Source organism: Lampetra planeri, chromosome 22, assembly GCF_965212315.1.
Source record: "Lampetra planeri chromosome 22, kcLamPlan1.2.h2, whole genome shotgun sequence".
NCBI classification, from domain to species: Eukaryota; Metazoa; Chordata; class Hyperoartia; order Petromyzontiformes; family Petromyzontidae; genus Lampetra; species Lampetra planeri.
The window spans coordinates 6388070-6410383 of NC_136128.1; the positions used below are offsets into that span (position 1 = coordinate 6388070).

A 22314-nucleotide genomic window follows, 5' to 3' on the forward strand; every position below is an offset into this window, starting at 1 on the left:
TATGTTTTTGTTTTTATTTCAGGCGATTCTGTTCCCTGGCCAATAAGGAATCATCGTCAATTGAGTACACAGATCTTGACCGAAAACAGCTCAAGATGCGCTTGAAGGAGCTTGTAAGATCTTATTTTAAAGATTAAATATGACCATGTTTTTCCACAAGTACATGTGGTAAATGTAGACTTTATGCCTTGCAATAGGTATCTATTTGATGTTTGAACATCTTAACATCTCCTGTTTTATTGCCAGAAATGGGTAAACCCACATTTTTTTCACATATCACGTGCAACTTTTTTACACACCCCAGAAAGGGAAAAAGAATCGTCAAGGATATAATGAATGTAAAAAGAGAAGGAAAATAGGAAAGGACAGACAGAATATATGAGAAAGAGTGAGATTTGAGAGGAAAAAATGGGAAATAAATGTATAACCCAGACCAAATATTCAGAAATAACGAGGGTAAACTATGAAATACACATTTTTTTAAATTTTATTTCACCAGGTAAGGCCCACTGAGCTATGTAGCTCTTTTTCAGAAGCGACCTGGCGACAAATTATAGTTGATAGATGAACCTTATGGCGGTACCCCGGGGTTCCATAGTACCCATAATGTCCGTGATGCAGTCATTTGTAGTCTGTTGATGGTCGGCGATGGGGCAGTCGACTCATCTCGACGAGCTGTACACGATGCACTATTCAACGTTACATTTTTCGATAATGGATGTTTTTATGCTGTTTGGCGTTTCGACATCGCGGAGTGTGGCACTGATTTCGGATTGATTGGTACCCCAGTCGCGGAGTTAAGTACACCGCTGGAAAAAATAGTGTCCCAGAAATAAAACATTTAATTGCCTCGGCCTTTTGGAATTATTTAGTACCCCTGGGTAACCGCCATAAGTATCATATGATGTTAGGGAGTAAGAGGCTAGATAAGGGCCTCTATGCTGTTGCACAGAGCAGTCTGTTTTCACAGTGGGCGGTGGGGAGAGGGGAGGGATGCATTGTGGGGGTGGTCATGCAGAGGTCACGTGATTTATGAAAGACTTGAGCTGATTTAGAAACATATATATATAATACACAGCGCTTTTTAAAAACTATGTTATGTATGTTATTTATACAAATATAAATAACTATGCTGGCAGCTTTATACATGCACAAAAGACACGATGAGAGTCATGCTGTCTTGCTGTTTGTGAGCACACTTTTGTGCGTTGCTATTTCTCTACGCTAGCGTGGATGTGACCTAACACTTCACTCTTTTGTTTTTTCCTCTCAAGGATCACATTAGCGTACAGGGCAATAACCTGATCAAGCAGGTGAAGGGTAAAAACCTCAAGGAGCGGGTCAAGACAGTCGAGGGCTTCCTGCAGAAGCTTCGGCACCTCGCTGACGAGGTGCGTTTCTGAGCTGTGGAAAACTAAAGATCGTGATGGCTGAGTAATACCGCTCAGTAGTGGCAGCACACAGGGCACTGTTGAACTGTGAAAAATGTATCCAGGCAGATCACCCACGTGTTCTCTCGTCTGACGTATGTATGTATGCATGTATGTTGAACTTCTTTGACACCGTGCGTAGACAACCGTGCTAATCGGAGGTGGGAGAGATGGGCAACAAACTAAAAAACAAAAAGCAGTTCTAAAGAAATTAGTTTTCAATCTAGATTTAAAAGTGCATAGCTCCAGTGGCTTTCGAATATCAGAAGAGCATTCCAGACGGCCGCAATGCAATTCATTGTCGGCCTTAATAGCATGCACAAGGTACAGCCCTGCATTTGCTTGCTCATGCCACTGCTGGCAAAAGAGGCTATACTCGAGTAAAAGACTCGTCTAGATGGTATTTATCTTACGCTTCCACGCCAGCCAGATGTCTTTGAAGAGGTGGAAGTACCCACAGTTTATCCCCACGCCCACGGCCTGTCGATCAACTAATTGTAGTGTGGTATCTAACAAAACACTTATGCATGATATGGCAGATGACACGATAATTTGAATTTTGATATCGCGATGATGCCAATTACAATGTTTAGTGTACCACCAGGTAGGCAAAGTTCATCATTGCACATTTTGTACAAAGTGACTTGGTGGTGGAGGGCGATGCCTAAAAACGCTTGAGGTCACTCACAATTTGCGGTGTTATTAACGATTGTGAAGGAGTAAAAAAAAAATCCCCAATCCAAATGACAGGGTGGTGCCTGCGATTTGGATGCTGTTTCGAGATAGTCACTGCAATATTGAAATGCATTTACGCGAGCTTTTCTAAACTGATGAATACTATAACACACAGCATTGCTAAACTGTATTTTATCACGACTTTCTGGATCTTGCCCCGAATATGCTTGATGTAGTTTCACGCTAAACGGCCTCATTGCAAAATATTGTGAAATTGCTCAACTTGCCGGTGAGCTGAAATAATAATAATATGAATCGGCATGTTGAATGCTTGTACACAGCTTGACAATTTATATGTTTGCCTGTGTCAGGCGATGGAAGGATCTTCATGACACGGAATTGGTCAGATCATTGTGGCCTCACCAAAAAATGAATCGCGATTGATAATATTGACTGTAAAACCCCTGTGTGAACGACTCTGTGAATATTTCCTTGCTCATAAGGGGCTATTGGCCCTGTGATTCGCTCCGTTGATGGTGCTGACCCAGCATTGTAAAATCTATATTCTTCTGATGTGGCTAGTCTGGAACAACCACCGTTGACTTCACACAAAGTGGTATGAATTGAATTCACCGCGGAGGGATGATAGCCTGAATGATATTTGAACTCACAACCATCCTCTTCTGAACTGAGTACTCTCACAAGTTATTGTGTTAAATGTGAATGAAGCCATTTTTGTGTTGTTTTCTCAGATGGTCTGTTTCAAACACATTGTGTTGAATTCATGACGCTATAATTCTCAGTGAGTCCACAACCCTACACCAATAAAAAACAAACGATGTTGTGGCACGTGTTGTTCCCTGCAGCCTCAGCACAGCATCCCGGACGTGTTCATTTGGATGCTGGTCAACAAGACGAAGCGCATCGCTTTCGCCCGCATCCCCGCCAAAGATATCCTCTACGCCAACGCCGATGAGGAGTTGGGGAAGGACTGTGGTAAAGTCAAGACGCTTTTCCTCAAGGTAAGAGCCTGGATCATTCTATCCCATACAGACGATACAGGTGGAGCCCATATTTGCTGCACTGCCTTTCATCCGGAACTGTGGAGGTGAGGGTTGGCAGATCGCACAAACGTTGCAAAAATCCCTTCACGTGAATGTCGAGGTGGCATAGCCTGACTTGCCAGGAGAAGGCAGTACAGCATATGCAGGCAGGGTGAGGTTCCCGAGAACGAGATGTAACCAGAATTTCCATGTCGGAAACTGAACAATTTTCCCCCAAATTCAAGATAAATCCCATAGCCAGAACTTGTTGTGCCTCCCCTACCCAATTACGAGTCGTTTTCTCTCAGTACTCTATCTCACTGTCATCCGTTTTCTATCACTACCTCTATCGTATAGCTGTACATACGCTGCACACTTCTTATGATTCGTTCAATTCATCAAATATCTACCATAACACCACCCATAATTAAAATAATGGAATATATACTGTATCCAGTTGTTTATGAATACCACGACACATTTTTATATTGTTAACAGAAAGCAGTCACTTCCGAATGTTCGTTTATCGTGCCATAGACTCGGCCTTGACTACTCCGATCAATGCTGGCTTAAGCAATTGAAGTGTAACTGTGTTAAATGAAGTACAAACAGGAAATAACTTAAAATGAAGAGCACTAGCAAGAGAAACTGAAAGTTACGAGACGATGTGGCGGGTATACGCACGGTACCAATGTAATAGCGTGACTGACAGTGCAGATTGGTGATACATTACCGCCTTCGGGAAGATGCTGCCCGACTTATGCCTCACTCCGCAGTATTCATCCACAATCTCACTGCGCTGCACTACAAATGCAAAGTTCTGCATATAGATTTTTTTTAAACATGATATATTTAGCATTTCCATAAGGTCGGATTTCCGTAAGTTGGGTCTTCCGCAACCTGGGGACTTGCTAAAAATGGACTCCACCTGTTTCGTCTATGTGAGATAGAAATTGTTTTGCCCGCACACTCGTCGCTTTTCTTTCACATATAAACACTCATATTCTTGGTTCTTTCAGTAAAGTCACGTAGAAGGGAAATAATAAAATAATACAAATATAAAACAATACAAATTCTCACGACGTTTCGGCGAAGAAAATTTGAAATTTTCTTGCTGTGAATTTCACACCTGATGACGATTGCTTGTTTTGCAGTCGAAACGTCGTCAGCATTTTTATTGTTTGATATTTTTATTATTTTATTATTTCCCTTCTACGTGACTTTACCGAAAGAACCAAGAATACGAATCCCTGCAGTCACGAAAGCTTTAAATCAAAATATAAACACTCGTCAATTTGCCAATAATACCTTAATATGTCGAGGTCCACAGAGCTTGGGCATTTGTTGATGCCGGCTCATTGCATGCCTGCCTTCGCACTCGTTTGCGGCTGCCTTGCGCCTCCGAGTAATGCTGTCTCTTCTAGAGTGAATACTGTGCGCTTTTAAAAAGTTGAAATACTCGACACACACACATACACACGTGCCCTGTTCTGCCCCTGTGCTGTAGCTGCCAGGGAAACGTTCGTTTGGCCCAGGAGGTTGGGCCATGCAAGCCAAGCTGGAGGTCTACCTCTGGCTGGGCACAAACAAGCAACGCAATAACTTCCTCAACGGCATGCCCACTGGATTTGTGGAGAAGAAATCGATCGATCCCACCGTTCCTCCAAGGGTCCTCACCTACAGCAGTACGTCAAAGGGCATGCTTGTAGTGTATAAAAAATGTATTCTTATACATTTGGCTAATGTTGTATATGGGCGGATGTTTGTGCATGTGTGTGTGTGTGTCAACAGCAGTGCTATAATTCCTCTGACCTGGGCCTGTCCTCGGCGGAGTTTAGTAGGGTGCAATTGTTCTTCATGGAGTGTCCCGTGAATGAGATCATCTCGAGCTGCTCATGGTTGCCAACTTTTCCATTGACAAAACCCAGACATATTCTCAGCCTGCCCAAGTCTATTAAAACGTGTGCATTACACTCTCATAAAAGTTTAATACAATACCACCAGATATCGGAACAAACCAATTCCTGGCACCCGGGCACAGATGCCAGTTACCGGACTGCCCGGGACAACCCAATCCCGCAGCTCTGATTAGCACGGCTGGCTACGTACGGTGGGAATGAGGTTGACCATATATTCATATATGCATCGCCGCTCCAAATCTATTTTCTCACGATACCGTTCCCTTCCCCGCGACGCAGAGAGGTCGCAGTTCGAGCTGCGTGCGCACATGTACCAGGCTCGCAGCCTCTTCGCTGCCGACAGCACGGGGCTCTCCGACCCCTTCGCTCGAGTCATCTTCTCCACCCACTGCAAGTCCACCGAGGTACGCCAGGCTGCTCGGCTCTCTCTGGCTGCCCACTCTAGTGAAGGTTTGCCGAAGAGCGCGTCGCCCGCGCAGCGTCAACGAGGGTTCGCGCGCCGCGCTCGGTCGTGGCGCGACCGCCACGGGAGAACCGGCACCGGCGCAGAGTCCAGGGGCAAGTGTGGCAACGGGACGGGTGAATGTGCCCAGCAGGTCGCCGGCATCTACCCCCACCGACCATCAACCGGCACCGGCGTGATGAGACGACCGCAAGACTCCGCGAGAGTCCCCGTGCCACGGTGCAGAGTTTGCGTCGTCGTGCTCTGATCGGCGTCGGGTGCAGCTCGGATCCATTGCCGGTCCTGAGCCGTTTGGTGTAAATGTCACATTCACGTGGCAGGGGCCGGCCTGTGTTTACCGACCAGTCAGTGACTTGAGACTGTGCGGTGATTAATAGTCGTGCTAATGCAACTAATCCAAGAAAAACGATGAGCTCAGTTGACCTAAACTCTCATTTCATCTTAGAACTTACAATCTAGTGAGCATTTCCCATTGCTACTAATGATTAGAAATGCCTGTATTTAAATACATTGAGATTATTAATGCTGTAAATCGTGAAATCGATATGAAATGCGCACTATTGCCAGGAGTTTACAAAGGGGAACTTTGCACAGCGTCATCCCACGCCTCTCTCTGCAAATACTCCCACGTGGTTTCTGTACGAAGGAGATTCCTGCATTGCTTTCCTGCATGAGTAGGAGCATTGCTTCTTGTGGACTAAACAGCGCCGCCACTTGTCGGCTAACCCTTTGCTCGCCCCCCGACCCTGTGGAATGACCAGGTCTTCCAGGAGACGCTCTGTCCAACGTGGGACCAGCTGCTGGAGTACCAGGACATCTACATGTACGGGGAGCCACGCGAGCTGAGAGATGACCCACCCATGGTCGTGATCGAGGTGTACGATCAAAACACCATGGTAAGTTGAGGGCTGCCAATTTGTATAATGCTGCTGGTGATGGTGAAATGTGATCGTTGTATGGATGTTTGTTGAATTTTTTTCGCACCGTACGTTGCCAACCGTGCTCATTGGAGGTGCGGGGAAGGACAACAAACTAAACACAAAAACTGTTCTAAAGAATGATTAGGACAGTGGGATCTTGGTAGTTTTCAATGTAAATTTTTTATTGAAACTGATTACAAATATCTGAGTAAATGCAAATTAAGTCATTAATATCCAATTCATTTCAAGATTTTATGAATCCAAGTTGGGTTTGCACAATTTAATGATGAATAAAAATGCGAATTCGATGCCGTAACGTTTGGGATGGCATGAATGGGGTTGATATTATAATCACCAAGAAATGATAAAGTAACAAAAATATTTGGCATTAATTTTGAAAAGTTACCCTTCCAATTTGGATGCAGCAGTTGTCAACGACTGATGGCGATGGCGAGTGTGCTTATTTCGTTGAATTCAGGGCAAATCCGAGTTCATTGGTCGAGCGCTGGCCAAGCCGGTGGTGAAAATCAGCACGGAGCCGTACGAACCCCCGCGCTTCCCTCCAATGCTCGACTACTACCAGATCTACCGAGGCCCACTCACTGCCGGAGAGCTGCTGGCATCGTTTGAGCTCCTGCAGGTGACCCACGCACTCGCCAGAATAACAGCGGCATCACCATCCCCCCATTCGCCCACTCAGTGACATCACCACGCATCGTTGTTGGGCTAGGTGAGCTTTGAAAACAAAACGAAAGGTAAAGGATTGCTGGCAGGAAGCCACTGGCTAATGTGTCACCAATAAACATACTAGGGTAGTACAAAAACTGCTATTCATTTTTCCAGTTTCCTTTACTTTAGCCACCCAATGCCCTACCAGTTGTAGTGAGCAGTGTTCCTTTGCCTCCTGTTGTTGATGGGGATGCCTGCAACCAAATGCTCAGTAGCATCCTTCAAATGTCTCCACACATACAAATACCAGCATCCCCCTATAGTCATACAGACTGTTAGGGCAAGTGCTGTTAGCGAGTCAGCATGGCATATGAGGGGGCGGTGTGGCCAGGATGATGCCCGACTGCCTTTGTCTCCCTAGTTCTGGTGTCTACACATCACACCGACTAATTTAGAGTTTAACACGTAGGCTTTCGCGACCAATATTATTCATAATCAACGTTTTTGGGTTTAGATCGCGTTATTTATAAATGTGTCGTAACCCTCCACCATCCGACATGGCCAATCAGTAAAAAAGTGTCCCGTTGACAAAAGACAAATAGTTCACTACTTTAGCCCACCAGTGTGTTGAAGCGTGAAACCACAACATTTACAATTTGAGTACGACGTTTCGCTGGTAATTGCATCCAGCATCATCGGGCAATTCGCCAGAATGGTGAGGCTCTCATCTGTCTCCCGTTCTTATATAGAGCAGCAGCAGGGTGACGTCATCATTAACTCATGAGGTGCAACGATTTGAGGGGGGGCGGGTTATTGTAATTATATACTAGATTAGTAATCAGGCAGTTGTTACGATGCGAGTTGTAGATTCATTTAGAGTTGACTTGATCTTAGGGAGGTCCACAACTGCTAACCCCTAACTCTGAAGCCACTACTGATTGTGAATGTATAATCACCTTCTCTTCTTATTCTTCCACGTGTTTGTCCAACTCATGTGGGGGTCTGTTAAATAACATTTTTGCGCTGCTGCTAAGGCATGGGAGAATACTCTGCATTGTGTTTGCACTATAAGTGCTACAAATGTGTGTTATTGCAATTAACACGAAGTGAACCATTATCAGTGGCCTTAACTTTAGCTATTAATCATTATTGCCACTTGTGCAAATGCTTGCAGTACAAGCCTCAGCTCCGATTCCATTGCACCAAGTTAATGCAATTAGCAATACATACCACTTAAAAAGAAAAATCTAGATTATGTGTATAAACACATTTGTCAATAACATTGCCTTAAAAGGAAACACATAATCGGTGACGTTTTGGGCAGTGACCTTACTTCTTAGCACGTAACAAGTATAACCCGTAAAAACAAAGTTTTTCACTATAAATCCTTTATATGCGTGGCGGCTAGAGTCCTCTCGTCCTCTGGCTTGAGATGGCTGCCACCTATGGGTCAGATGATTGCATTGCACCATTAAGCAATTGGTAATTAAATATAATATTTTTGTCCTAAAAAGTGTAAAATTTTGGGAAAATTTTTTCACGAACATTAATTGCCACACACAACGAGTCTGTGTGGAAAATGTCAGCTCGATTGGATCACGGGAAGTGGGTTAAAAAACGACCGAAAGATTTGCACGGTCGTAAGCGTGCAAGCGGACGTAATATAAAGGATTTAAAAATAATTGTGCACCAGTGGCAATGCAGCATCAGTGAGACGTTGCCACTGATTGCATTGCATAATCGAAAAAAAAACACACACGCACGTTATATGTGCCTTAAAAAAAACGGTGTTATATAAATCTACGCAGCGGTGTGCGGTGGTGGATAACCGTGACGCGTCTCAATTGATTGTTCTCAATAGGTCCCACCTGCAGAGAATTGCGAATTCCCTTCACTCTCTGGACCAACTGGCACTGACCATGGACCCGTCACCGCCGTCCCCATGGGTATCCGGCCTGTGCTGGCCAAATACAGGATAGAGGTGAGGCTGTCCCCCCATCCCCCTTAAATCTCGATTGAAAACTCGTGCATTGGGATTATGTTGGTGCTATGGATGTCCAAATGTTGGGCCATTTTGTTGAGTCATTATTTGTGGCCAGGTCGCTTCTGAAAAATAAGTTGATTTCTCAGTGGGCTTTGCCTGGTAGGATGGGAATGGTTTAGTTTGATTTGTGTGTTTGGGTGATGTGTTTATCGTTTTTTTTTTATTTTGCACTACTATCATGTTTTTGTATTGTTTGTTGCTGTAACGTTCTTACCCACTCGTACTGGAGATCTGTGAAAAAGAGCTTTATAGCGTATCGGTTTACTCCAGTATAAAAAAATATATTCTGATACTTTAAGATTGTTTTTGTTTAGTTTGTTGTCCATTCTCCCGCACACTCCGATGAGCGCAGTTGGCTACATCTCTGCGTGCAGATTGTCGACCTCCATCTTGAGGAGATCCAGTTTTGTTTTTTTGAAAGACCCCTAAACACATAGGCGGAGAATTCCCTGACCAGATGTGTCTGAAAAGTCGGTCACACAGAAGGATGTTGAGTTATGGTCTGATTATTCAGGACCAGGATTTCAAATGATACCCCCAGCGAGGAGTAGCATGATCGGAAGCTTACTGGAAAATCTCCACGAACATACACACCGTGATGGATGTATCCCTCGAAGGAAAATTGATTTTGGGTTAGGGAGGGGTGAAATGAGGACGAGTATATTTGGGAGGTAGCAGAGAGAGCTGAGTGGGAGAAGGGTGAGCTATGAGGAGGGAGGAGTGGGTTGAATCGAATGGTGTGAGGGCAGATAGAGAGAGGATGATGGAGCAAAGGGGAGAATGGATATGAGGGAGGGTGAACGGAGGAAGACATAGTTAGAAGGGAGAAACATTGAGGTGAGAGGGAAGGTCGAGGGATAAAAGAAAGGAGGGAATTAGAGAGAGGGGAGATATTTGTGTAAGGATTGGAAGAGGTGGGGCTGGAGGGGATAGTGAGATGAAGGATTAGAGGGGAGAGTGGGATGAGTGGTTGGTTGGAAGTTAATAGAGACCTGGGGGGTAAACAAGATAAGGGAGGTGAGCTATGATGGAGCGAATAAAAAAATGTTTGGGCAAAAGCGAGTTAACACAGGCAGAAAGCAAAGGAAGGGAAGGAGTTATTGGCATTGTCTTTGAAACTGATTGGTCTACTATCTTTATTTAAAGTTTTCGTGACTGCAGGGATCCATACTCTTTGGTTCTTTCGGTAAAGTTACGTAGGTATAAAATAAATTAAATCACGACGTTTCGATCGCAACACAAGCGTCCGTCATCAGGTGGGACAACCACAGCAATTGTTTCTTGCTTTATATTATTTGCTCAGTAATTTATAATAGCCAATTTTATTTCATGTACACTTGCGAACGATAATTGTTACGATTCTGAATACGCCATTTCATTTCATTTTATGCAACTGCTTACCGAGAAGTAGGTAGCCAAAGCAATTTATTTTATTCTGTTTTATTTTTATTATTTTATTATTTCCATTCTACGTGACTTTACCGAAAGAACCAAGAAGAAAAAAGTAGCTGTTACTTACGTGCCCGTGTCTAATTTGTGTTTTCGATGATTTACCTTCTAAAATAAATAAATTTGGCCAAGTCTCGTACTCCCAGAAAGGGCAGTCGCAGGCGGTTAAGTCGCACAGCTCCTTGAGTGATTTGGTTGCACAACTGATCGCTTGAGTGTGGTGCTTTCTTAATGGCTGCTCAGTGTCACAGCTGAATCTGGGCCTGTGTCACTCTGCAGATTCTCTTCTGGGGCCTGAGGGATCTCAAGCGAGTGCAGCTGCAGTCGGTGGATCGGCCACGCGTCGACATCGAGTGCGCGGGCAAGGGCATCCAGTCGGTGGTGATCGAAGACTTCAATACAAACCCCAACTTCAGCCACCTTGTCAAGTTCTTTGAAGTGGTAGGCGACGATTGTTTTCTCAACATTGAGATGTGCTTCGGCGGCCATCTTGGAAGGCTCTTCCTTACGATTTTAGGAAGCCACTATAGCTATGCACTTTTAATTCTAGATTGAAAACGAATTTCTTTAGAACTGCTTTGTGTTTAGTTTATTGTCCTTCCCCCACACCTCTGATTAGCTACATATCGTGCGAAAGAAGTTCAACGTACAAAGATTATGGTGGTGGCTCACACCCTGTGGTCTGTGGACCAATGGTGGTCCCGAACGCTGTGAGAAGTGGCCCATGGAAATGTCGCAGATACGTTTTTATTTTTTTAAGACAGCTAACATTTTTTTTTGTTTTTACTGCATGGTAGTCCACACATTTTATTTGAGGGTTGACTGTTCTTTGGGTCCAGATGAGTTGAAAGCTGCGCGATTATGACCCTGGTTAAAAGAAGGTGAGGGTTGTTGGAGCTTAGAAATACAGTATATTGTTTCAAGAGATACCTGGTACATACAAATGAAAGCATTAACCAATCAAGGTGTACAATTGTAAGGGCTTGCAATGTATTCAAGACTGGTTAATTATGGCTTTGCAATCCAAGGGCTAAAGAGAATAAGCTACTAGTTTCTTGCTTTAAAAAACAGTAAGGTATTATTTATTTTCACCTACAATGTCCTAATATGTCCGATATATACGACGTAACATGGGGAACTATTATAATAGTATTCATGCAATTAATGGAGATAGGAGTTGGATTTGTTAAAGTATATCTGGTTAAAACATAGCAAGGAGCACCGAACAGAAACGTAGGGGTTTTGTTTTCATGTTGTAGGATCTTCCAGAGAAGGAGTTGTACCACCCGCCACTCAACATCCGAGTGGTGGACTGCCGTGCGTTTGGCCGCTACATCCTCGTGGGCTCGGACACAGTTACGTCGCTGAGCAAGTTCATCTTCCATGCAGAGGGGCCCAACAAGGGCCGCAGATACAGCGGTGGGTTGCCCCAGCGTACTGTGTCCACTGCACTCAACCCTTTCGCTTCCGCAATGGCAGTAAACATCCCTCGTCTCCATGGTAAAATGAGCATGGTTCGGCACTCATCCCCATCATCAGCGTTTAGCAAGCGGTGGAAATTTCACACAATCCCCGAAGAGAATAAAGCATATTCTGCGGGGTGTAGGGATTACGCAATGAGCGGCATAATTCCACGGCATTTAAACATCATGGGGACGACAATGACTTGGAGAAATTAAGCAAAAGCAATTGAGTCAATTGACCATGACCTGCTTGGTTCCTCGAGTATGTGTGGACCAAGACATTGTCCTGGGGCATAGACAGACGTTTGATCATCACCAGCCAGGGTCAATCCACTGCTGGATAAAGGCCTCCCCATACCACCGCCACCTCTCACAATCCTACGATGCAACGAGTCATCCAGCACCTGCACACGAACTGATGTAATACGTAATCTCCGCAGTAGACGCCCTCTCAGACACATTCCATTCCTTGGACAGATGTTTAGTCTTCTGTATTGTTTTCCTTTTGCAGTTGCGCCAACGACCAACGATGCTGACTTCATGAAACAGATCATGGAGACGAGTATGTTGGACCCCGACAAAGCAGAGACGGCGATCAACGTCGAGGGCGTATGTAGCGACTCTATATAAGTGCCTCACCTAGTGGCGAACAATGAGATTAGTGCGCAAGCTTGCAATGCTTTATGTGTTCTAACGGGGCTCCATCATTTCAAATGAATGCTCTTGCTTATGACAAAAATGTGAACACATTCGTCATTAGTGTAATAAACGACTGGACCACGATGTCTGGCTCAGTGTCCTTTATTATTCGGTTCGTGCTGTACACCCACACGGCTGTCTTTACTCTGTAGCTTCTCCACGGTGCTGACTCCAATGTCGGCCCGATCCACAACAGCAGCTCCGCTGCTGTTTCTCTCACACAGCCCCCCTTGGCTGTACTCGCTGCTGCTCTTCTCCCTCCGCAGCTCTGACAGCTTCTTGCTCTCTCTCTCTCTCTCCGCAGCTCCTCCTGGCAGCCACACCGCTGCCTCTAACACGCAGCCCTCCTGGCTGTCTCCTCTGCAGCTGCACACCACTCCGCAGCTTCCTCTTATCTTCGGGGTTGGCTCCCGATGGCCGTCGGCGCCCCCCCCTCTCCACACTCGCCCGCGTGGCCTCACTCTTTTCCGCTCACACCCCGACTGCCTTCCCCTTCCGGTTTACCCGCTTAAGGACCCGAACCTTCCCCCCACGTCACATGACTCCACCCCCCGTGACGTCACATCCGGAAGGTCGCTTACGCCCGCATTACACCACCCTCCCCCGTAGAAAAATCCCAGCCGACCTCGGCTGACCAATAGCAAATCGTAATGCGGCGAACCGAGCTTCCCCCCCTAAAGGACACTAAGCATACAATGTAACAGCAAGAACAACAACAACGACGCAATTAACATCAACGAACGTACAAAAAGCATGCAATAAATACAACTGTAAGAAAAAAATAACAAGACAACAACAATCAACGAAACGTAAGCGATTTGGAACGTGTGCGGGTCGCCGGCCCGTCCCGGACGGTCGGCGGCCCACTCGCAGAACGGGAACGCGATGAAAGTCGAGGAATGACAGGGGGTAATCCCCCTGTCGCAGCTGGAAGTCCACCGCCGTCCCGTGTCCCTAAAGAGTTAGTCTTGGGCTTGTCCTGTGACCGTGCCCGCAGCTGGGTCGGAAGGGCTGCAGGGCTCGAAGGTCCCGCAGACCTGGCAGGCGTCCTCCGAGCAGGGCCCCTCGTCCCCCGCAATGTCACGGCCGGCCTGTCTGGAACAGGTACGACAGGCGCTCGAGCAAGATCAGTGGACGCAGGCAGGGGAGAGTCGGCAGCAACAGACCCCGGCAAGGCAACATTGGGGGATGACGCATCATGTAAGGGAGCAACATATGGTTTCAAGCGCGACGTATGCACAACCCAGCGACGAGACCCAATCTGGACGCGTGCTGACTGTGGGTTGGGAACCGCAATGAGGCGTACGGGACCATGCCAGGGTTTGTGCAATTTCGGCGAGGTCCCCGGCCGTACCTGTGGACAATGAAGCCAGGCTAGGTCCCCAACCTTCCAAGGGCACTCCCCCTCAGACCGTCGCGCATATCGCTCGTTCCGGGCCTGGGCTTTGGCCGTAGCCACGCGGGCATTCTCCCGCGCCTCCGTGACTCGGCGAACCGTGTCCTGAATGTATTCAGGAAGTGGTTTACGAGGTCCCTTCACCCCAGTTCCCAATTGCACATCCACCGGCGGCACGTTTTCCCGACCATACATAAGGTAAAACGGCGAATATCCTGTAGCCGCATGAGGCGTCATCCTGTACGCCGAAAGCACCCCGGGGATGTGCAGATCCCAATCTGATTGTTGTTCACTCACGGTATGGCAAAGCATGGCAGACAATGTCCTGTTCAGCCGTTCAACCATACCATCCGTCTGCGGATGGTATGGGGATGTCCGTACTTTCTTAGTCCCAAGGCCCGCGCACACTTCCGCCAATAATTTAGAAGAGAAATTCCTGCCCTGGTCCGTGAGGAGTCTCTCAGGCGCCCCCTTATCCATAATATACCCAAACAAAAAGGCGTCGGTAATGGCCGCGGCCGACTGATCGGGCAACGGCCAGGCCATCGGCCAACGGGAGAGGTACTCAACCCCTACCAGCAAATATTTATTACCCCTCGCCGATGGTGGAAAAGGTCCCAATATGTCCAGTGCCACCAATTCATTGACTCGAGACACCTGAATCGACTGGAGAGGCGGCACGTAAGGATGTTTCGGCGGCTTACGTTGTGCACACGCAGGGCACGCGCGCACGTGCCCTACGACATCTGTCGCCATGCCGTGCCAAAAATAATGACGTTGCAACGTCAACAAGGTCTTCTGCACCCCTAAATGTAAGAGAGTGTCACAATGGAGGGTTCTAATCAACTCGAACCGCAAGGACGTTGGTACCACCAGGCGCCAACGTTCCTGGAACCCCTCCCGCCACATAAGCAGACCATCTCGGAGAGCGGTTTGCGGCCCCACAGCCGTACTCGGACTCCCATTGTCCTTAGCAGACCGCTTCCGCAAGGACACCAATGACTCATCCATCATCTGTTCCCGGATCCAGACAGACCGCGGCAGATTCAAAACCCCGTCAGCCGGTCCCGGTTCCATCGGAGTGTCCGACTTCTCGACGGCCAACGTGAGCGGCTGAGGGGGGTTTGGAATCGGCGAACACCTATGCGTCCCCGACTCACATTTACAAGGGGCGCGCCGCGGTAATCTGGAAAGTGCGTCAGCGTTCGCATGGCGCACTCCCTTCCGATGTTGAATTTGGAAGGAAAATTCCTGTAGCGTGTCCAACCAACGTGCCAACTGTCCGGATGGCTGGTCAATTTTAAGGGCATATTGCAAGGCCGCATGATCCGTACGCACAATAAAAGAACGACCGTAGAGGTATGGTCGAAATTGCCGTAGGAAAAAAACAACCGCCAATAGTTCTCTGCGAGTGACACAGTAGCGGGTTTCCGCAGGAGACAAGACTCGGCTACCATACGCCACGACACGCTCTACACCCCCTTTAGACTGTGATAACACCGCCCCAATACCTGTGTCACTCGCGTCCGTATCAAGAATGAATGGGTGATCGAAATCGGGATAATCCAATGTTGGGGCCGTGGCCAATAGATCACGCAGACTCCGAAAGGCCGCCTCCTCCGGCTGTCCCCAAACAAACTTCCGTCCTTTACCCGTAAGGAGATGCAAAGGCCTCGCAATCGTCGCAAAACCCGGCACGAATCTTCGGTAATACGAGGCAAATCCCAAAAACCGCCGAACATCCCCCACGGTGGCCGGAGTCGGCCAATCCCGGACGCACGCCGTCTTTTCCGGATCCGTGGACACTCCCTCAGTGCTCACAATGTGCCCCAAATAGCGGACGGACCGTTGCAGTAGGTGACATTTCTTTGCTTTGAATTTCAATTTGGCAGAACGCATCCTCGTGAACACTGTCTCCAGCCGCGTCAAATGTTCATCGAATGTGCGGCTGAAGACAATGATATCGTCCAAATATATAAGACATGTCTCCCACTGCAACCCCGTCAAAACGAGCTCCATCAATCTTTGAAATGTAGCAGGGGCCGCATTCAATCCCATCGGGAGACAGTTGAATTGAAATAACCCCTGCGGCGTACGGAATGCGGTTTTCTCCCGTGAGGACTCGTCAAGGGGAAGCTGCCAAAATCCCGAAGAGAGGTCCAGTGTGGAAAAGAACTTAGCCCCCGACAATGCGTCGAGGGAGTCATCCATACGCGGCAGGGGGTACGCATCTGCCACCGATATCTTATTCAATTTGCGGAAATCAACACAAAATCGCAATTTGCCATCCTTCTTCTTAACCAAGACGACTGGAGCGCCCCATGGGCTGTTAGATGGCGATATAATGTCCGCAGCCAACATGTCTTCCACTGCCCCCCGTACGTGTTCTCGCTCCGCAGGACTCATCCGATGCGAATTTAATCGAATAGGGGCAGCATCGCCCGTCTCAATGTGATGGTAAAGCAAGGAAGTGCGGCCCAAATCCAAATCATCGGAGCTGAACACATCGGAATATGTCAACAACAATTTACGCAGCGCACCACGTTGCTCCATGGACAGGGAAGAATTTTCGTCACATAAATGAGCAACCCAACGATCATCCGAACTCCTTGGCTCGGAAACCCCAGCAACAACTCCCCGGCTATGTGGACAATCATGGGTCGCAAACGCCGTAGTGGCATGTGCCACAACCGTACCGGCCGGGACACGGACGTTTTCTCCCCCCGCATTAAGCACCTGTAAAAACGGTAATTGATTCGGCCGGACGATGGTCTGTGCCCCCACTAACGCCAACCCGGTTGTTATTGTGGCGGACGGTGACAACAAGACCCCTACTGCTCCTAGCCGATCAGGCAGGGGCTTCCGATACCGCAAGGGTATAAGCATCTGTGTACCAGGTGGGATGTCCACAGATGCGACGGACAGCGCCTGCACTTGTACGGCCGAAGCAGGTCGCCCCCAGGGCGACGGCAGAAACGAGATTTGACGGCCCCCCGGCAGTTCAATACAATTCTCATTGATTTTGATCAAAATGGGCATCTTAGCCAAAAAATCGGTGCCTAACAAACAAGGAACCGCCAAAGATCTCGATATCAACACAACACCCGAGGCCGACACATCCCCAATAGATATCTTAGCATCCACCTGACCCACGATACCCATGCTACCCCCGTTCGCAGCGACGCACGACCCATAAACCGGACGCACAGCCCCCGACGGAATGCCCAACAGATGGAAAATGACATCCGATATAATAGTCGCAGACGCCCCCGAGTCGACCAAAATGCGCACGTCCACACCTTGTATGGACCCCGGTACAGTGGACGAACCCGTAGCGGCCGCGACAACTCTCCGTGCCAATTTGCGCCACTGCGTAACTGAATGACAAGGCCCCGTCGATGGCCTTTCTTTAACAACAACAATAGGATCGCGCAACACAGGTGGTGGGTGAGGTGGAAAGCCTTGCCGAGTGTCTGGTGCGTGCCGACATGCCTGTTTCGGAGGATCTTTAGCCGACTTGACCGGTGCCGAGGCCTCCTGCTGCGGCGGAGCCGGGAAGCGGGCCCAGCAGTCTCTGGCGTAGTGGCCCCTACGCCCGCAGCGGAAACATTCGGCCTCGTTGCGCCGAAGCGCAGGCCTCGCCTCCTGACGGCCCCGTTCTGGTAGCACCGCGCGCGGTCTCGGCCCGCCGCGTCCCGTCCATGGAGCGGAGGCGGCCGTCAGTTGTTGAGGGCCCCGGTCATCCGGAACATAGACGGCCTGCGCAGGGTTCCACCCCAGCGCATCCCCTTCTTTGACGGGCCCCCCCGTCCACGCCGTCACTTGTTTCCAGCGACGGAGGTTGAATTGCGCATCGAGACACTTAGCAGCCGTCCGGGAAGTTAGCTTCTCATGCCCACACACAGGCATGGGGATCCCTAGATCCCGAGACAGCTCCAACATTTTCCCTAATATGAGAGGCTCGAGCAGGTCCTGTGGCGTCTCAGGATAAGCTGCCATGGCCAGCTCCAGCACCGCACCCCTGAACGCCACGGGCGACTCCTCTGGTGCTCGTTGTCGTTGAGCGAATCGCCGATGCGCATCATCTGGTGGCTCATAAGCATCGGCCATTTCTTGAAAAACACCACATAAAGTTGCCTTCTTATCGGTCGTTATGGAACGGAAGAATCGGACAGATTCGTCGTCCAGGAGAGTCGGCAACACCTCCAAAGCCTCCGCATCGGTCCATCTTGCTGTGCGTACCGCCGCCAAGAAGCGGCAGGCGAACGCGCTCCAGTCCCCACCGACGGAAAATTCTTTAACCGTTGTAAGGTGGCGACTCCGACTCCTCTTCCCGCCGTCTTCCAATGGTGGTGGTTGTGATGGCAAATTCAAAATGGCGTCGGCCCGCGGCGTGGCCAAGATGGCGGTTTGGCGCCACGGAGCGCGCAAAATGGCGGCCTCTTGCCGCGTGGGCAATGGCGGCGGCAGGACAGGCAACGTGGCGGCCCGCGGAGCACCACTTGCATCATCCATCGTCCCTGGCGCGACGAGATGGCATAGATGCGCCAGGACGTCCTTAAGTGCCTCCAGTTGTACCGCCATCGCTTGCCATCGTTGATCCGCGTCTGATGATGTCGACGGACCCGCCACCGCGCCAACATCCTCCACTCCCGTTCCCGTGGTCGCCTCAGCCGGGCTCTCCTCCACCACCCCAACAGGATCCGTGGTTGGAGGGAGTTCGTCGTCGTCGGACGAAGAAGCCGATGCAGGCGCCGGATTAACTTTCTTCCTCACTTGTTTCGACATGCCGTTGCACTTCCGACACCAGTGTAATAAACGACTGGACCACGATGTCTGGCTCAGTGTCCTTTATTATTCGGTTCGTGCTGTACACCCACACGGCTGTCTTTACTCTGTAGCTTCTCCACGGTGCTGACTCCAATGTCGGCCCGATCCACAACAGCAGCTCCGCTGCTGTTTCTCTCACACAGCCCCCCTTGGCTGTACTCGCTGCTGCTCTTCTCCCTCCGCAGCTCTGACAGCTTCTTGCTCTCTCTCTCTCTCTCCGCAGCTCCTCCTGGCAGCCACACCGCTGCCTCTAACACGCAGCCCTCCTGGCTGTCTCCTCTGCAGCTGCACACCACTCCGCAGCTTCCTCTTATCTTCGGGGTTGGCTCCCGATGGCCGTCGGCGCCCCCCCCTCTCCACACTCGCCCGCGTGGCCTCACTCTTTTCCGCTCACACCCCGACTGCCTTCCCCTTCCGGTTTACCCGCTTAAGGACCCGAACCTTCCCCCCACGTCACATGACTCCACCCCCCGTGACGTCACATCCGGAAGGTCGCTTACGCCCGCATTACACCAGCACTGACTTCAAAGAGGAAATATGTAAGGTGATTTAGGAAATGACCCTTCTTCATAGAACATAAATAAGTTAATGAAGGTCCTTAGCCAAAACGTTGCCCATTCTATCTATATGTTTCCTTTTAAGTCAGTGTTATTGACTAATGTGTTGAGTTTTTTTGTTATTTGTGTTTGTGCACCACTGCCAATGCAACACCACCAAACTCGTTATTTAATCTGCAAATAAGATCCGATCAGCAGAATTTGTGCAGCAAGCCTGCCTCTTGATTCGCTCCAGAAGGTTAAAACCAGTCCAGAGGTTGCGTTAAAAAATGCTGCTTGATAATATTGGTCTGGAAAGCTTATAGGCTGATCGACAAAAAAACATATTTTTATTCGTGGAAACAGATCAGAGTTCTGCTTATACATTACAACTTTGTAATTAAAGATGAATTAAATGTAGATGCAACCTAGAAGCAGATAGGACCTACAAGCTTGTTTGTAGAACCTTCATTACTCCACAGGTCTTATGCACAAGCTTACCATCTTGCTTGCCTGAGTATCACCTCCATTAGGTATGTAGGTTTTCAACTGATGCTCTGGTTTATAGCATACGAATGTTTATTGCTAATGAATTGTCCAAACAAGTAAACATCTCTAAAACTTGTATTTTGAAAACAATTTCCTAGATAAGCGTATAACGATAATGCTTATAGGCCAGTGATTGAAAGTGAGACAGATTCATATCTATTCCATAGACATGGGAGCCTTTACCACTTGATGGATTGCAATATGAGAATAGGGTTTCTCCTTTTTTCTGACAACAAAACAGGTGTTAAGATGTTGAAACACTAAACTGAAACCTTTTACAAGGAATCATGGCTGCATTAACCACAATACTTATGGTCAGAATGCAAACAAAAAACACACACTGATAATATATGCATTGTCTTTGAAGCTGATTGGTCCACACCAGAGACAGCTTTCTTTCGAGCCTAGTCTCAAACGGTGTTTTGGCGTCCTCTGGTCTAACACCGTTTGAGACTAGGCTCGAAAAAAAGATGTCTCTGGTGTGGACCAATTAGTTTCAAAGACAATGCATATATTATCAGAGTATGTTTTTTGTTTTTATTCTGACCAAAAGCATTACTGACAAATGAGGTCCCATGATGTAGCTGCTCACGCCTTGAAATAGTTGTCTATTTGATGTTTCAACATCTTTTGTATCATTCCAGAGAAATATTCAAGTAAACTTTGCTTGAGATCCTCTTCTTGGTTCTTTCGGTAAAGTCACGTAGAATGGAAATAATAAAATAATAAAAATAAAACATCATAAAATAATTCTCACGACGTTTCGGCCACAACGCAAGCAGCCGTCCTCAGGTGAAGACCAGGTCTGTCGGGGGGACATTGTGACTTTACCGAAGGAACCAAGAAGATGAATCCCTGCAGTCACGAAAGCTTTAAATCGAAATTTGCTTGAGATCCTCTTCCTAAATATACACTTTGCTGCAACGAAGCTGCTGTGACAATGAATACGTTTATTTTAATTTTCTGCGCTTGACAAAAAACTGTGACGGAAGAAGTGAAACACATACGCATGTCTGTGTGTGTGATGTAGGACAAGCAAGTCGCCATCCCGATCATGAAGAAGAAAAAGAAGAAGGAAACCTCTGACGATTCGGACGAGAGCGTGCTGGACTGGTGGTCCAAGTTCTTCGCATCCATAGAGATGCTCAAAGAGGTATGACAAGCAGGCACATTTCGTCAAGTACCTTCGGCCATACATGTACGTACGTACGTATGTTGAACTTCTTTCGCATTGTACGTAGGCTAGCATTCTCATCGGAGGTGCGGTGGGAAGGACAACAAACTAAACTCAAAAAGCAGTTTTACAGAATTGATGCATAATATAGGCTTTTGGGTTAAATGGCGTAAATATAAATTTGCCGTTAAATCCGCCACCACCTGAGTAAACCCACGACATTTACCATTCGAGTACAACGTTTTGCCGGTTTAACGACTCATTATATTTACACGATCCAACCCAAAAACCTATGTTATGGATTACATTGGTCGCAAAAGCCTACATGTTAAAGAAATTCGTTTTCAAATGCTGCCTCCTTTTGGTGGAACAATATCCATTTTGCAGAAACTCAACCACGTTCCAGTTTTTTGTAATTCACAAGAAGCTTATGTTTGCCACTCATGGTACATTTGTCATTTTTGTGAACCAGCTCACCTCTTACTTGAGACTCTTTGTCTCGAGTTATCATCCTTCTTAAACAAAGTAAACTTAAAACTTGAAATACTTGGCCACAGCTTGGTCAACAGTTGCATAAAGGGCCACAGTGGGTGAAGCTCTGGCAGAATGAAGGCAGAACTAAGGCAGAGCCTGTGGCCCGTTTGTATTTCTGTTTTGCAAATGCACGTTTTAACATTGTGATACATATACGTGTTGATTTTGGGGCCATGTGAACCCATTATTTACAATATATACAGAATAAAGCGCATGGATTCTTACGCAAGCGGTTTGAGGTTTAGAATCAATGAGAATTGATATATCGTTATACCCTTGTTTTGACATGTTCCTCGATCCATGTGTACTGTGGAGTACTTCGATAGGGCTATGTCATGTGCCTAATACTGGATACAAATGACTGTGATGGCAAGACAGGAACAATACAACTATTTGGCCTCCTTGTTTTTTCATTTTGCAAGTTTGTGGCATAAACTCTGTCAGATTTACAGCACCTCAGAGCTCTGCGAATGACCATTAGTACGTGATGCTGCTGGTCCTGCAAATGCTGCTGATCACGA

At 47.7% G+C, this 22314-nt stretch overlaps 1 protein-coding gene across 1 annotated transcript in view; it reads left to right on the top strand.

Annotated features, from left to right (window-relative positions):
- The window catches only part of LOC144724951 (otoferlin-like), a 71151-nt gene that overhangs the window by 15375 nt on the left and 33462 nt on the right, over positions 1-22314 (top strand). Inside the window, exons 12-23 of the mRNA XM_078604293.1 lie at positions 23-113; positions 1275-1391; positions 2972-3127; positions 4656-4833; positions 5347-5471; positions 6292-6426; positions 6929-7090; positions 8981-9100; positions 10892-11053; positions 11872-12031; positions 12587-12684; positions 21116-21238. Of these exons, the coding sequence (XP_078460419.1) occupies positions 23-113; positions 1275-1391; positions 2972-3127; positions 4656-4833; positions 5347-5471; positions 6292-6426; positions 6929-7090; positions 8981-9100; positions 10892-11053; positions 11872-12031; positions 12587-12684; positions 21116-21238 (1627 nt within the window). The remainder of the gene's footprint in view (positions 1-22; positions 114-1274; positions 1392-2971; positions 3128-4655; positions 4834-5346; positions 5472-6291; positions 6427-6928; positions 7091-8980; positions 9101-10891; positions 11054-11871; positions 12032-12586; positions 12685-21115; positions 21239-22314) is intronic.